This window comes from Pristiophorus japonicus, chromosome 4 (genome assembly GCF_044704955.1).
Source record: "Pristiophorus japonicus isolate sPriJap1 chromosome 4, sPriJap1.hap1, whole genome shotgun sequence".
NCBI lineage: Eukaryota > Metazoa > Chordata > Chondrichthyes > Pristiophoridae > Pristiophorus > Pristiophorus japonicus.
The window spans coordinates 166,355,775-166,372,152 of record NC_091980.1 but is presented as its reverse complement, the minus strand read 5'-3'; the positions used below and the strand labels follow the sequence as shown (position 1 = coordinate 166,372,152).

General features: G+C 45.6%; 1 protein-coding gene across 4 annotated transcripts in view; it reads left to right on the top strand.

Annotated features, from left to right (window-relative positions):
* The window catches only part of ccdc135 (coiled-coil domain containing 135), a 284,493-nt gene that overhangs the window by 156,373 nt on the left and 111,742 nt on the right, over window positions 1-16,378 (top strand). For all 4 annotated transcript variants that reach the window (XM_070878800.1, XM_070878803.1, XM_070878802.1 and 1 more), the window contains exons 14-15: window positions 7,374-7,484; window positions 12,135-12,245. In XM_070878800.1, the coding sequence (XP_070734901.1) occupies window positions 7,374-7,484; window positions 12,135-12,245 (222 nt within the window). The remainder of the gene's footprint in view (window positions 1-7,373; window positions 7,485-12,134; window positions 12,246-16,378) is intronic.

Below are 16,378 nucleotides of genomic sequence, written 5' to 3'. Positions count from 1 at the left end.
CTTCCTCGCCGTCTTGTCCCGAGTTCATGGTCGGGGGGAGGGTGTGGCTCTCCTCTGGAGCGTTGTGTTCGTCAGCTTCCTCCTCCTCTGGTGCAAAGTTCTTTGCTACCTGCGCATAGCTGCGATTGCGTTTGGGGCAGTTTTTGTAAAGGTGCCCAGCCAGACCACAGAGGTTGCAGCACTTGGTCTCCTTGCAGTCTTTTGTCTGGTGGCCCTCGTTCTTGCAGTTTCGGCAGATGACAGTCTTGCAGCTTGCCGCCACATGGCCTGCCTTCCCGCAGGTGCGGCACACGTTGGGTTGGCCAGCGTACACCATGTAGCCCCGGCTTCCTCCGATGGAAAAGCTGGAGGGTGGGTGCAGGATGGTTCCGCTGGCGTCCACCTTCAAGGTGACCTGGATCTGGTGCTTGCTGGTCCATATTCCGTGCCCATCTTTCAAGTCACTGCTGCTTCCTGCCCCATCGACAAACCTGTTGAGGAAAGTCAGCACATCGGTGACGGGGATGTGGGGGTCGTACATTTGCACTGTGATGGTGCATCTTCTCTGCGACGGGAGGGTGAACAGCGGCTCCCAAGTTAGCACTGAGCGCACCAGTTCACTCGCCTCCTTCAAACCCTTCAGGAACTTCAGGCAGAGGGTGACGGTTCTGAAGGTCACATCGAAGTAACCTCTCTTCGGGAGGTCCTGCAAGGCGAAGACGTCGGCGACTTTCATGCCACATGTTCCCAGCAGGATTTTCTTCACGAAAAGTTCCCGGTTGATCATTGTCTGTCCTTCCACTTTCTTTACCGTCACTCGGATGGTGTTTCGGACTCCCTGGTTCGCCGCTCGGTTGGCCGCCATCCGGGTAGCAGATTCCTCCTTTCGCTGTGAGTTTTGGCCGAAGCCTTCAACCTGGCGTTGCCCCAGTCCGGGGCACGGGCGGACCTCCAGGCCCGCCCCTTGACAGGCCCAAAGGCCCGTCGAATCGTCAGTCGAAATGCAGATTTTGTCTCCTCTCTCCAATTGGCGCCTGGCTCAAGCCAAAGGCCAGAGCCAGCAAAACTGGAAAAACGAGTTTCTGCAGTCAGTCGATTTGCATATGAATGCCCAATCAACAGGTACTCCACTTGATCTTAGCCAAAACTTGCTGCAGACGTGGTCACCGTGGACCTCAGGCTTATTGCTCTTTTTGGCAACATTATAAGCCTCTTCCTTTGATCTAATACTATCTTTAACTTCTCTTGTTAGCCACAGTTGGACCACTTTTGGGTTTTTGGGCCTTAAAGGAATGTATGTTTGTTGTAAGTTATGTATTAATTCTTTAAATGCTAGCTATTGCTTGTCTGTAATCATATCTTTTAATATAATTTCCCAATCTACCTTGGCCACCTCACCCCTCATACTTATCTAGTTAACTTTGTTTAGATTTACGACCCTAGTTTTGGATTTAACTAAATCACTTTCAAACGCAATCTAAAATTCTATCATATTATAGTCACTCTTCGCTAATGGCCCCTTTACTATAAGGTTATTAATTAACCCTTTCTCGTCGCACAATACTAGATCTAAAATAGTCTGTTCCCTAGTTGGTTCCTCAACATACTGATCTAGAAAAACATCTTGTATACGTTCCATGAATTCGTTCTCTGCACTCTTACTGCATATTTGGTTTGCCCAGTCTACATGTAGATTAAAGTCCCCCATGATTATTATATTACCCTTGTTACATGCACCACTAATTTTTAGATTTATATTGTGCCCTACATTACCACCATTTTCAGCAACCGTTAACCCCCCCTCCCCCCGGCCAAGGTCACGGTTTACACCAATGCAAAATAGGTGGAAAGGTGTTAACTATAAAAAAAACCCAAATGGATATAAAGAAAGGGAAGTGGACCTGAGTCCATGATCAGATCAACCATGATCATATTAAATGGCGGAGGGGCCAAATGGCCTACTCTTGCTCCTATTTCTTATGTTCTTATATAAAGTGATAAAAGGTGCAAAAAGGGCACATGAACAAAAACTTGCAAGAGATATCAAAACTGTTTATAAATATATGAAGAATTTTTCAAAATAAATATATTAAGGAAAAGAGCATGGTAAGGGGGAATGCGGGCCCATTAAAGACAGATGCAAGTGAGACTTTAATGGATAATACGGAAATGACAGACTTGTTAAACTAATACTTTTCACAATCGAGGAAGAGCACAAATTACCAGCAGTACAAGGAAACCTAAAAATAAGTAAAGTGAAGGAATATACTTGATAAAGTATAAATTTAACATGGTAATTGAGAAAATAATGGGACTTAAAGTTCACAAATCTCCAAGACCTGATGGTTTCCACCCTTGGTTATTAAAATAAATTGGTGGGAAAATTGCAGATGCATTTGTAATACTGTTTCAAAGCTCTTTAGATTCAGGACTTGTGCCAATGGCTTAGAAAATTGCAAATGTTACTCCATTATTTAAGACAAGAGAGAGGGAGATACCAGGAAACTACAGACCTATCAGTTTAAAGTCAATTGTAGGGAAATTACTAGAATCTATCATTAGGGCCAAAGTGACTGAGCAGTTGAACAAGTATGAGTTGATCAATGAGAGTTGGCATGGATTTGTGAAGGGTAGGTCATGCCTGACTAATCTAGTTGAATTTTTGAGGAGGTCACTAACAAGGTAGACATGGGAGTGTCTATGGATGTTGTTTATATGAACTTTCAGAAGGTATTTAATAAGGTTGCACACAAGATATTATTACCAAAAATAAGAGTGCATGGAATTGGAAGTAATCTTAGGACATTGGTTGAAAATTGGTTGGGAGGTAGGACACAGAGATTAGGGATAAAGGTAATATACGCTGTTTGGCGGGATGTGACAAGTGGTGTTCCCAAGGTATCCGTACTGGGGCCTCATATATCAATTAATTGGATGAAGTTATCGAGAGTTGTAGATGGGAACAGGAGATTACAAAGGAGCATAGAGCTATTAAGTGAGTGGGTAAAACTGTGGCAGATGTAGTTCAACATGGGACGTATGAGGTCATCCACTTTGGATCCATCAAAGACAAATCGGAACATTTTCTAAATGGCGAGAAACTAGAAACAATGGGATTTGGGTCTCCAGGTACACAAATCACTAAAAGCTAATCCACAGGTACAAAAATTAATCAAAAAGGCTCATGGAATGTTGACCTTCATCTCAAGAGGGTTGGAATACACAGGGGAGGTAATTATGCTCTCGTTGTACAGAGCCTTGGTCAGATCCTATCTGGAGTATTGTCTTTAGTTCTGAGCACCACAGGAAGGATATATTGGCCGTTGATGGGGTACAATGCAGTATTACAAAAACTATACCGGGGCTAAATGGGTTAAATTATGAGGATAGTTCTATAAACTTAGTTTGTATTCCCATTAAGTTTGGACGGTTGAGCGGTGATCTAATCAAGAATGAAACAGTTAATTCAGAGACCATGGTCCAGAACTTAAAGAAGGGTAACTTTGAAGGTATGAGGTGTGAATTGGCTAGGATAGATTGGCGAATGATACTGAAGGGGTTGACTGTGGATGGGCAATGGCAGACATTTAGAGACCGCATGGATGAACTACAACAATTGTACATTCCTGTCTGGCGTAAAAATAAAAAAGGGAAGGTGGCTCAACCGTGGCTATCAAGGGAAATCAGGGATAGTATTAAAGCCAAGGAAGTGGCATACAAATTGGCCAGAAATAGCAGCGAACCCGGGGACTGGGAGAAATTTAGAACTCAGCAGAGGAGGACAAAGGGTTTGATTAGGGCAGGGAAAATGGAGTACGAGAAGAAGCTTGCAAGGAACATTAAGACGGATTGCAAAAGTTTCTATAGATATGTAAAGAGAAAAAGGTTAGTAAAGACAAACGTAGGTCCCCTGCAGTCAGAATCAGGGGAAGTCATAACGGGGAACAAAGAAATGGCGGACCAATTGAACAAGTACTTTGGTTCGGTATTCACTGAGGAGGACACAAACAACCTTCCGGATATAAAAGGGGTCGGAGGGTCTAGTAAGGAGGAGGAACTGAGGGAAATCCTTATTAGTCGGGAAATTGTGTTGGGGAAATTGATGGGATTGAAGGACGATAAATCCCCAGGGCCTGATGGACTGCATCCCAGAGTACTTAAGGAGGTGGCCTTGGAAATAGTGGATGCATTGACAGTCATTTTCCAATATTCCATTGACTCTGGATCAGTTCCTATGGAGTGGAGGGTAGCCAATGCAACCCCACTTTTTAAAAAAGGAGAGAGAGAGAAAACAGGGAATTATAGACCGGTCAGCCTGACATCGGTAGTGGGTAAAATGATGGAATCAATTATTAAGGATGTCATAGCAGTGCATTTGGAAAGAGGTGACATGATAGGTCCAAGTCAGCATGGATTTGTGAAAGGTAAATCATGCTTGACAAATCTTCTGGAATTTTTTGAGGATGTTTCCAGTAGAGTGGACAAGGGAGAACCAATTGATGTGGTATATTTGGACTTTCAGAAGGCTTTCGACAAGGTCCCACACAAGAGATTAATGTGCAAAGTTAAAGCACATGGGATTGGGGGTAGTGTGCTGACGTGGATTGAGAACTGTTTGTCAGACAGGAAGCAAAGAGTAGGAGTAAATGGGGACTTTTAAGAATGGCAGGCAGTGACTAGTGGGGTACCGCAAGGTTCTGTGCTGGGGCCCCAGCTGTTTACACTGTATATTAATGATTTAGACGAGGGGATTAAATGTAGTATCTCCAAATTTGCGGATGACACTAAGTTGGGTGACAGTGTGAGCTGCGAGGAGGATGCTATGAGGCTGCAGAGCGACTTGGATAGGTTAGGTGGGTGGGCAAATGCATGGCAGATGAAGTATAATGTGGATAAATGTGAGGTTATCCACTTTGGTGGTAAAAACAGAGAGACAGACTATATCTGAATGGTGACAGATTAGGAAAAGGGGAGGTGCAACGAGACCTGGGTGTCATGGTACATCAGTCATTGAAGGTTGGCATGCAGGTACAGCAGGCGGTTAAGAAAGCAAATGGCATGTTGGCCTTCATAGCGAGGGGATTTGAGTACAGGGGCAGGGAGGTGTTGCTACAGTTGTACAGGGCCTTGGTGAGGCCACAACTGGAGTATTGTGTACAGTTTTGGTCTCCTAACCTGAGGAAGGACATTCTTGCTATTGAGGGAGTGCAGCGAAGGTTCACCAGACTGATTCTCGGGATGGCGGGACTGACCTATCAAGAAAGACTGGATCAACTGGGCTTGTATTCACTGGAGTTCAGAAGAATGAGAGGGGACCTCATAGAAACGTTTAAAATTCTGATGGGGTTAGACAGGTTAGATGCAGGAAGAATGTTCCCAATGTTGGGGAAGTCCAGAACCAGGGGACACAGTCTAAGGATAAGGGGTAAGCCATTTAGGATCGAGATGAGGAGGAATTTCTTCACCCAGAGAGTGGTGAACCTGTGGAATTCTCTACCACAGAAAGTTGTTGAGGCCAATTCACTAAATATATTCAAAAAGGAGTTAGATGTAGTCCTTCCTACTAGGGGAATCAAGGGGTATGGTGAGAAAGCAGGAATGGGGTACTGAAGTTGCATGTTCAGCCATGAACTCATTGAATGGCGGTGCAGGCTAGAAGGGCCGAATGGCCTACTCCTGCACCTATTTTCTATGTTTCTATGTTTCTATGTAAGATGTTTAAAATGATCAAGGGACTCGATAGGGTAGATATAGAGAAACTATTTCTTCTGGTGGGGAAAGCCAGAACAAGGGGGCATAATCTTAAAATGAGAGCTAGGCTATTCAGGAGTAAAATTAGGAAGCACTTTTTCACACAAGGGGTAGTGGAGATATTGAATTCTCTCCCCCAAAAGGCTGCAGATGTTGGGTGAATTTAAATTTTCAAGACTGAGGTCGATAGATTTTTATTACATAAGGGTATCAAAGGCGGATCGATGGAGTTGAGATACAGATCAGCCATGATCTAATTAACTGGTGGAACAGGCTGGAAGGGCTGAATGACCTACTCCTGTTGGGAATGACAAATCAGTAGGTCACTTGTGGAAAATCACAGGTGCAGACCTATATCCCCCATTAGAGAGACCAGCAACTGGTAAAAGTTAATATTCAGTGACCTTGGCCTGGATATTAACAGTGGCAGGTTCCATAGGTTAGGGGGACTGAGGGGGGTGGGGGGGGGGGGGCAGTGGGGAGGGAGAGTGTGGGGGTAGGGTGGAGAGTTTTGGACGCATAACCTGTGTTATGTCTGTAATGTACTTATGAATGACCCCACGAGGCAATGTGTTGTACTGAAACTGTAGTGACCGTGGTCCTTTATTTGTAACTCCAGAGTGAGGCACAAGCATGGTGGGCAGCCTTTTATACTGGGCCCTGCATATCTATGCAGGTGACCCTCAGGTCTTCCACCACAGTGCCCTCTGGTGGACAGCCTCTGCCACAGGGGCAGGAAACCCCAGTCTCCACCAGTTGCACCCTCTTGTGGTGCCAGCATAGTAAATACACAGTGTAAACCTTATTGATAGTACATCAGGTAACAAGTCTGCATCTTATGCAACTATACAGTGACTACACAGAGAGTATAACTATAGTCTGCATATATAACATCCTGGAAGTCCATCTTACCATGCATGCTGTGGAATTCACAGCGTGCATCTTTTGTCCTTGACAGATTCCCTGCCCGGAAGTCAGCCCAATTGACTTGGCTTCCAGTCGGGTGGGGAACACTTTGGAGCAGGTCGCAGGAGCAGGTAGGTCCGATCCACGATCCCAGAGGGGTGGGTCCGATCCGGGATTGGGGTCTGATTCCTGACTTCAGAGGTCTTGATATGGGGGCGGGGTTGAGGTGGGGATCTGATGCTGGCGAGCTTGGGATGTCGGGGGGAAGCACTCATGCTCCTCCTGGCCCACAAGCATTGCTGTAAAGGCACTTACCATCTTCCTGATGTTGTCCTCGCCTCCTTTCAGCTGCTGAGTTTCCCAAGGCTTGGGAAACCTGGCGGACCACTGTTAAGCCTGCAAATCAGGTTAAATCAGAGGCTGCCAGCCTCATTAAAATATTTAAATTGCCAATCCGCCTCGTGGGAGTGGGTTGGCTGCCTTGAAGTGGGCAGGTTGGAACCAGGTTGGGGTCCGGTTTCAGATTTTAAAAATGTTAACATCTGAGCCAACCACAACCTACCTGTTTTTGGGTGTTAAAATTCAACCCCTTATGTCCAGTCTATTTTCCTTTGTAGATGTGACTGTATGTTATTTTCTATCTTCGTCGGAGGGATATCTGAACCTGTAACCATGAGAAAAAGCAATTGAGCTGCTGACGTTAAAGCAATCCATCTACTATATTTACTGTCCTGCAGGTTGACCCACTGGCGAAGCCATGTAAAAACGTGGTTCTGTATCAGACTATGATGGAACTGCTGAAGGCACAGGCAGCATCAATGCAAGGTGTCAGAGATTCTGAGCATGAGGTAATATTGGAGTCACCAATAACTTTGTTAATTTACAATGAACAAGACATGCATAATGCCAGGAGCTTTCAGTTTGAGAAAACTTGGAATTATATAGACCACCTATCACATCTGCAGGATGTTCCAAAGCATTTCACAGCCAATGAAATACTTTTGAAGTGTAGTCAGTCACTGTTGTTATGCAAGCAAATGCAGTAACAAGCAGCAAGGTCCCACAAAAAGCAAATGTGATGAGTGGACAGTTAATCTGTTTTGGTAGTATTGTTTGAGGGATAAATATTAGCCAGGGGAACATATTAAAAAGGACTTGAATATGTTCGCCTCTCTTGTCATACATGATGCAACTTTCTCATTCCATTAACCCCGTCGTAACCCCACACCTTGCATTCCACCCCATCCAACCTCCACCCTCCCCCCCACCCCCCCCACCAATCTCTTGCAATCTCCTGGGTCAGGTAGGCACGGAATGGGAAAAAACATAGGCCATTTTAGGAGAAATACTGAGATTTCTCTCCAACCCCTGCAAGCAATCAAATAAGCACACGGAGATTGCGATGACTGGTGCCACTATTCGTGTCAACCCACCCACCTCTATAATCTACTTGCAGGAACTCATCCAGTTCCCTTTTGAACACTTGCAGTGAATCCACACTCACTGCAGCTCCTGGTAACATAAAGACTTCGACTAGTCTCTGCAACAAAATGAACTCCTGAAATCTAACCTATTTCTATGATTTTTTAACTTGATAGATGCCTCCTAGTTCTTCCCTGCCTATCTAGCTCAAGTAACCTGTCCATATGGACACAATCTAATCCCCTCATGGCTTTAATGACCTCAGTCATATCCCCTTGCAAGACCAAACTTTTCCAAGATAAAAAACCCCAAAACACTCTGATCATCTTTAAACAAATGCCATGATATTCTTTATGTTCAAATGAGCAGTCAGATAGAGTCTCGGTTTAAATTCTCACCTGAAAATGAGTACCTCTGACAATGCAGCACTCCCTCAATATAGCACTGAAGTGTCAGCCTAAATTATCTGCTTAAATCTGTCATGGGGCTTTCACCCACAGTCTTCTGCTGTGGTTTGATCCCATTTGGTGTACTGTGTTCAGTTCTGGGCACTGCACCTCAAGAAGAATATATTGGCCTTGGAGTGGATACAATGCAGAATAACCAGAATGGTATCTGGGTGAAAAGGGTTAACTTATGAGGACAGGTTGCATGGACCAGACTTGTGTTCCCTTGAGTGGAGAAGATTAAGGGGTGATCTAATTGAGGTGTTTAAGATGTTTAAAGGAGTTGATAGGATAAATAGAGAAAAACTATTTCCTCTGGTGTTGGAGTCCAGAACAAGGGGGCATAACCTTAAAATTAGAGCTAGGCTGTTCAGGGGTGATATCAGGAAGCAATTCTTCACCAAAAAGCTGTTCAGACTAGGTCAATTGAACATTTCAAAACTGAGATTGATAGATTCTTGTTAGGCAAGGGTATTAAGAACCAAGATGGAGTTAACATTCCGATCAGCCATGATCTAATTGAATGGATCATGGAACAGGCTCGAGCGACTAAATGGCCGACTCATTTTCCTTCTGACTCAGATGAGAGCCTCACCAAGAATTGTTTTCTAACAAGCTACTCATTTATTCTCAAAGGTATATTGTTGATTTATTTCTACCAATTCCTCCCCTCTGGATGAGTAGAATTCTCTCCAATTTAATATTGGGAAGACCAAAACCATTATCTTTGTTCCCTAGCCACTGAAGGTGCTGACCCTTACTGTAGTGTGATTCAGAGGTGCAACCACTTCCCAAGTAGCTGTTTCCTTATCCCCCCCACCCCCCCACCCCCAGACTTGCCTTCTTTCTACAATCGGCAGGCTGTTAAAACCCATCCTCTATTACTTTGTACTTGTTTAATGAGGGAGTTTAGTTAACACAGGAGAAGATCCAGGGAAATCCTAGAGAAATTATGTAAACCTTATTTGCACCATTTTTCTGGGGAGTCAGTGCCCCTTCTTCTGTAATTATAGTGGACAATCGGGAGAACCTCTTGGGGAGATTCAACCCCATGTTGTCCTGCACCATAGTCTTTGTTCCCTCTCTTTTGTTCCTGAATAAGTCTTTTGAAGAATTAGCCGCAGCAGAAACATGAACGGCAGTAGCCTCTTAACTCCAGATGGGCTGTTTGGATCTGTGAAATACACAGGAGAGCTTGCCTCACTTGTATTGATCTTAACAGTCATTAGCTCAGTCATCCAGACAAATTCTCTTTCCAGCAGGATCATCACCTTTGAGCATAAAGTATCCCAACAAAACTTTTGACAAGCTAACAAGACAGAGGATAAAAGAAACAAAATAGAAAAACATTTAAAAAATGGCTTCAAAATGCTATCATGAATCTTCACATCGGGTTGCTTAAATCCTCTATTTCCACCTGTGTAATATTGCTCATTTCTGTCTCTGCCTCAGTCCATCATCAGCCATGATCTTACTGAATGGCGGAGCAGACGCAAGGGGCCAAATGGCCTACTCCTACTCCTATTTCTTATGAAAGATTTTATGGGAAATGGTTCAGTCTCTAGCAACCCTGGGCATACATTTTAAGCAGCTGGATAGCTCAATCAGCGCCATCCACTATTGGATGAGCAGAATTTCCTCCAGTTTAATATTGGGAAGACCGAAGCCATTGCCTTTGGTCCCCGCCACAAACTTTGTTCCCCAGCCACTGACTCCATCCCTCTCCGTGACTACTGTCTGAGGCTGAATCAGACTGTTCTCAACCTCAACGTCCTACCTTGCAACAGTGACTACACTTCAGAAGTACTTCATTGGCTGTAAAGCATTTTAGGATGTCCTGAGGTTGTGAAAGGGGCTAGATGAATACAAGTCTCTCTTTTGCTATTTGATCCTGAGCTAAGCTTCCGACCACATATCGTCTCCATCACCAAGACCACATACTTGCACCTCCGTAACAGCGCCCGCCTCTGCCTTCTCTCAGCTCATCGGCTGCTGAAGTCTGATCCATGCCTTTATTAGCTCCAGACTCGACTATCCAGCTCTCCTATCCAGCCTTCCACTCAGCTGATTCAAAACCCTGCTGCCCATATTCTAATTCGCACAAAATCCCGTTTACCCATCATCAATATTCTCTGTAATTTTTTTGGGGGGGAGGGGGCACATGGCCCCTATAGCGGGCTGGACGGCCCATTCAAAATACTGCTTGTGCACTGTTTTTCCATTTAAAAGCTGGCTGCGTGGGACCTTCAGAGAACTGCGCAACCAGGGAACATTGCCCATCACCTTGGTGTTCGCTAACCTACATTGGCTCCTGTTCTGACACTGCTTCAAATTTAAAATTTTGATCCTTCTGTTCAAATTCCTTCATTGCTTCACCCCTCCCTATCTCTGCAACTTCCTCCAGCCTTACAACCCTCCAAGATCTCTGTGCTCCTCCAATTCTGGCTTCTTGGGCATCCCCGATTTCCATCACTCCACCATTGGTGGCCGTGCCTAAGTTGTGGTGTCAAATTTTGTTTGATACCAGTCCTGTGAAGGAAGGAAGGAAGGAAGGAATGTAGTAATGTAGGAATAATGGGAGGAAGAAGGGGCAGGGAATCTCATCATCATAATCCTGATTCCTGCACTGAACTGTGGCATCCCAAACCCCCTCCCTCCCCCCACGTCCCAAACACCCCCTCCCACATCCCAAACCTCCTCCCTCCCCCCACATCCCAAATATATAAATGCAAGTTGTTTTATTGTTGATGTTCCTGCAGGAGGGTTGGGAAATTGCTTGAAGGATATTGTATGTCATTCTGACCTTATTTCAATATTATAAATATCATACTGATAGCACTTCCAGTGCCAGTGTGAAACTCGTGGATGGGGGTAGTGGCATCTGAAGCTTCATTTCCTGGAGCTTGCTTGATCGCCTGTGAGTATTTGAGAGGAATTCACAACGTTTTTTCACCTAAATTGGCTAAACAAAAATGTATTTATTTTTTGTTCCTCTCCCAGGAGATTGGCTGTTGGGGTTTGGGTGGGAAGGTATGGGTTAGATCGTAAATGCGGCAGACTTAATGAATCGATGGACTATTCCCGCCCTTTTTCAAATGTTCGTATAGGTAGGCAACCCTAATGGATATCCTCCCCTTTCTTGCATCAGTGAAACCCACTTCATGCCTGTATATTGGGCATCCAAAAGAAGGCACCTCCAACAGTGCAGCACTGGAGTGTCAGCCAAGATTATGTGCTCAAGTCTCTGGAGTGGGACTAAAAACCACAACCTTTTGACTCAGAGGTGAGAGTGTTACCCACTGAGCCATGGCTGACACCAATGTTGGGCACGATGAAAGTGCCATCTGCAAAGTGGGTCATTTAGACACCGAAAAGGGACACAAAGTTCACATCAAACATTGCACTTGTACAACAATTTGTGCTCTATATTTATGCAGGCATGAAACAATTTACAATAAATGAGTTAATGCTTTTGTAAAAATAACACACACAAAATTGCACTAAGACCATTAAGTGTTGTGAACTTTGCCAATTGGAACTTCTACCCTGAAGATATGTACTGAACAGGATCTAAACTTAAAAAGCATTCAGTTAACAGGTGATATTGTGATTATTATTATTATGTTTAAGGAACGTCAATTTCTCAAGGACAGGGCAGCAGAACGCAGGGCGAATGAGCTGAGCATCTCAGTTTACGACACAGAAAGAAATGAGAAAGCTAAGGAACACAGGCGGGACCAGGTGAGTGTGGAAAAACCTGCAAAGAATGGCAAATCTGCTTATGCTCAGGAAATCCAAACACATCCCAATATCCTGGAATCTAGATGTCAGATGAGTAACGGTGTTGTTATTGGGCTTGTGAGTATGAAAGGATTATATTTCAGCTCAGCTTCACAGTGGGGGAAGAAGAAGAATGGAAGAGCACAGGGCCGAATTTGGTCCAGATTGCAACTGCAGCCGCCGAGGATCTGCTGGTAATGTGTTTTTCGGCCGACTCCTCCCGAACCATACATCTGCCATCCAGGCTCCGCCCGGCGCGAGATTGGTCACGGACAGATCCGCCGGCATGACGACATGCCGCCCGCCCATGTTGGATGCTCCAAATTGGCCATTTTGGTCAGGGTGCTGGCCTCAGATCGACCTGCCGCCCGCCAGAAGGACCGTTGGCAAAAAGCAGGTCTGACCTGGCCGTGAGTCGGGCGGCAGGGAGAAGAGCTCCGAGTGCTGCAGTGCTGCACATCGTGGCTATGGTGCAGATGCTGGACCATCATGAGTGGGTCTGCTGGAAAAAAGTTAGGTGGATGTTGATTTATTTTCTTGGTGATGGTCATGTTTTAATTTGGATGTGATAAAAGCGACTGAAATGTATCTAGGCTGATGGAAACTTTTCTTTGACCTTGTTGAAAGACCTTCATTGAGAAGCCCAATGGTGAAGGCAAAATAATTATGAATAAGTGAAAAGTCACATTTTGTCGATCCAAGCTGATTAATTAATTCTGTGACACAGTCCTTCAAGAAGTTCTCAGAGAAGAACTACATAAGACATAGAGGGTAAGTGGATTAGGGTTAGAATGATCTATTGTAAGCCTGAGACAGCTGCAGACTCTGACAACATTTGTATGGGAGGAAAAGGGTATAAAGTTATAGCTATTCGACTTTAGGGGCAGCGCAATTACAGACCAAACTGAGGAAAGACTACGATCAATAGAACACAGCAAGGGACAAGTGCTGTGGTGACTCAGTGTCCTACTATTGAGGTTTCAACGACTAGACTGTCATTATCGTCTTGTTCATGTGTCTTTCTTTGTATGCAAGGAAACTACTTCATAAAATCTGTTCTGATTCATCACAAAAGACCTGTACCCAGCGTGCCTTGTTGTGGTGACGGACATAAGTCTATTCTGAGAGATGTAATTAATCTGACACATCAAATAACCCTCACGGCATATAAAGCGTGTTGCGATGGCCTGATGATCCTACCCATTATACAGTGCAGTCATATGTGGAAGGGAAGATATTCCTGACAAAGCAGATGACCTGAGGGACAGATGTGTGTTTCTCACAAGGCACCACATATGACATTAAAATCAGACACTCACCAAGAGAGGGTCAACAATGTGAGTGTATTTATAAGTGCACAATAACAAAGGTTACATAACATTATTACATTTACAAACATTTACACCACCAACACCCACCACTCTACCCGGCACCATCACCTCTCTTCCCTGCCCTCCCCTTTGAAGTCATGCCCAAGCTCCTCTTCCTCGCCCCACCTACAGCACGGCGTCCCGCTCCTCTGTCCCTCACTACCTCTGGTTGACGAGCTTGTGCAGGAGGGCAGCGGGATGTCTGCAGATGTGTGCAGGACCAAAGGCGCCAGGATCTCCTGTTCCTCCGGATCTGTCTGCCTTGAGGGTGTGGGCTCAGAGACTTGCATTTCGCGTCCGGAAGCCATCTCTTGCCTCATCGTCTCAACGCTATCGGTTGTGCGCTCCAACACAGCGATGAGCCGGTCCATCTTGTCATCGTGCTGCTGGGTGAAGGTGGCCATGCTGCCAGCTATCCCAGTCATGGTCTGGAGCATATCGTGACCTATGCACGCTTGACCATCTCCAGAATTGCTGAGAGCCGTGGTGGATCCTCAGGTGCATGCTCGCTGCTGGTGGGTTCTGGCATCTTGCTTGCCTTCACGTCACGGCCTCTGCACTTGGTTGAACTTGCCAGTGTGGAGTCACGTTCCAAACCCCAGGATGCCAAGGTTCTGTTGACACCTGGTTCACATGGCAGGAGGCTGCTGTCATTCTGTTCCTGCTCCTGGAGCTCAAGGGGCTCAAAGTCAGGCCCTTCTCCCTCCTCCCTCCTCCCTCTCCTCTTCCTCGTGACTCAGAGTGGCGGAGGTGGGAGCTGTGGAAATGGATGATCTGCAGGGGCAGGGGGGGAGTAGGTGGAGGAGGGATCCGATTGGTCTGAGGGCAATGTCAGCGTGGGAGATGTTGGGGTCTGACAGCTTCTCTGAAGGCCAGAGGTCGATGGTATGCCTTGATCCGTGCTGTCTGAGTCAACATCTGCAAGTAGAGGACGACATTTCAGTCTGTAGGGGGTGGGAGTGGCGGGGTGGGGGCCTGCTGGTCAAGTGAGCCGTGCTATCCCTCATTCTGTCAACAAGGAGTTGCATCTCTACAAGGGCACACCAATACTCGGCAACAAAGTGTGCGGTAAACCGCGAGTGCCTTAACATTGCATGACCTTTCATGCCATGAGTGTGGCTCACACCGCAGTTTAGTATAACCTTACCATGCTGTAGCACCGGGTCTGCATCAATGGTTGTGGTTGCACGGCGGCGGTCATCCACCAATGCCAACGCATGCTCCTCCAGCCTGCTCAATTTGACCACCTGTGCTGGTCCCCCTCCCATCCCACGCAGGTTTGCTGCCTTGGATGCGTTTTTCTTCTGCACAAAGAAACATTGCAGCCTTTAGCCCCTTTGCTCATGCACCCCACGCACACTTCCACGCACACACACATCTGGCGCACAACCTTTTTGGTGTTGGACAGAAGGGGACGAATACATTTTTACTCACTCTTGCTGCCGCCACCAAATCGTCCAATGTTTCCGGCATTGGTCCCCATCCCAGTCAACGTTGCCCATCGCAAACACGATCTCTGCGATTTCCCTCCAAATGCATCAGTATTAGGGTGGTGGAGGCTTTCCACGACCATCCCGGGTGAGGTCTTTGTACCGACGCTCCACCTCCATTACTAGCTCTTCCAATTCCTCCTCATTAAACCGTGGAGCTCTGGCCCTGGTTTTGCCAGTCTTCATTGCTGGTTTCTGGCCACTCATCGTCAATGATGAAACAAATGGGTGCTCAACAGTTTGTGTTTCTCAATTTCTCCAACTCTCTCTCCTATCCAACCTCGAACTCTCTCTCCTCTACAACCCCCAACTCTTCTCTACAGCCTCCAACCCTTTCTTCTCTACAACCTCCAACTCTCCTCTACAACCTCCAACTCACTCCTCTCAAATGCCACCTCCTCTCAAATGCCAACTTTGTCCCCTCAAATGCCAACTCTCTCTTCTCCCCTCTCACACTCACAGGTGGAATAAAGTGGTGTGCCTTTATGTGCACGCGCAGTTCAGCAATCAACCTCAAACGGCCCCGAAATGACGCCACGTCCAAAGAGAAAAACTATTAAAAAAAAACGCGAAGTCTCGCGCATGCGCATTGGAAGCCTTTTCAATAATAGATTTGAAAAACTAGAGAAAGTAACATGTCTGCCAATTAACTTCATTTATTATTGTTTCAAAACATTTATCTTAAGGCTACATGCAGTCCTTTAAAGGAGGCAGACAAAAAGCAGGAAACTACAGACCAGTTAGCCTAACATCTGTGCTTGGGAAAATGTTGGAGTCTATTATTAAAGAAGCAGTAGCAAGACATCTGAAAAAGCAAAATTCGGTCAGGCAGAGTCAGCATGGTTTTAGGAAGGGGAAGTCATGTTTGACAAATTTTCTGGAGTTCTTTGAGGATGTAACGAACAGGGTGGATAAAGGAGAACTAGTGGATGTGGTGTATTTGGACTTCCAGAAGGCACTTGACAAGATGCCACATAAAAGATTACTGCACAAGATAAAAGTTCACTGGGTTGGGGGTAATATATTAGCATGGATAGAGGATTGGCTAACTAAAAGAAAACAGAGAGTTAGGATAAATTATTCATTCTCTCGTTGGCAACCAGTAACTAGTGGGGTACAGCAGGGATCAGTGCTGGGACCCCAACTATTTACAATTTATATTAACGACTTGGAAGAAGGGACTGAGTGTAACGTAGCCAAGTTTGCTGATGATACAAAGATGGGAGGAAAAGCA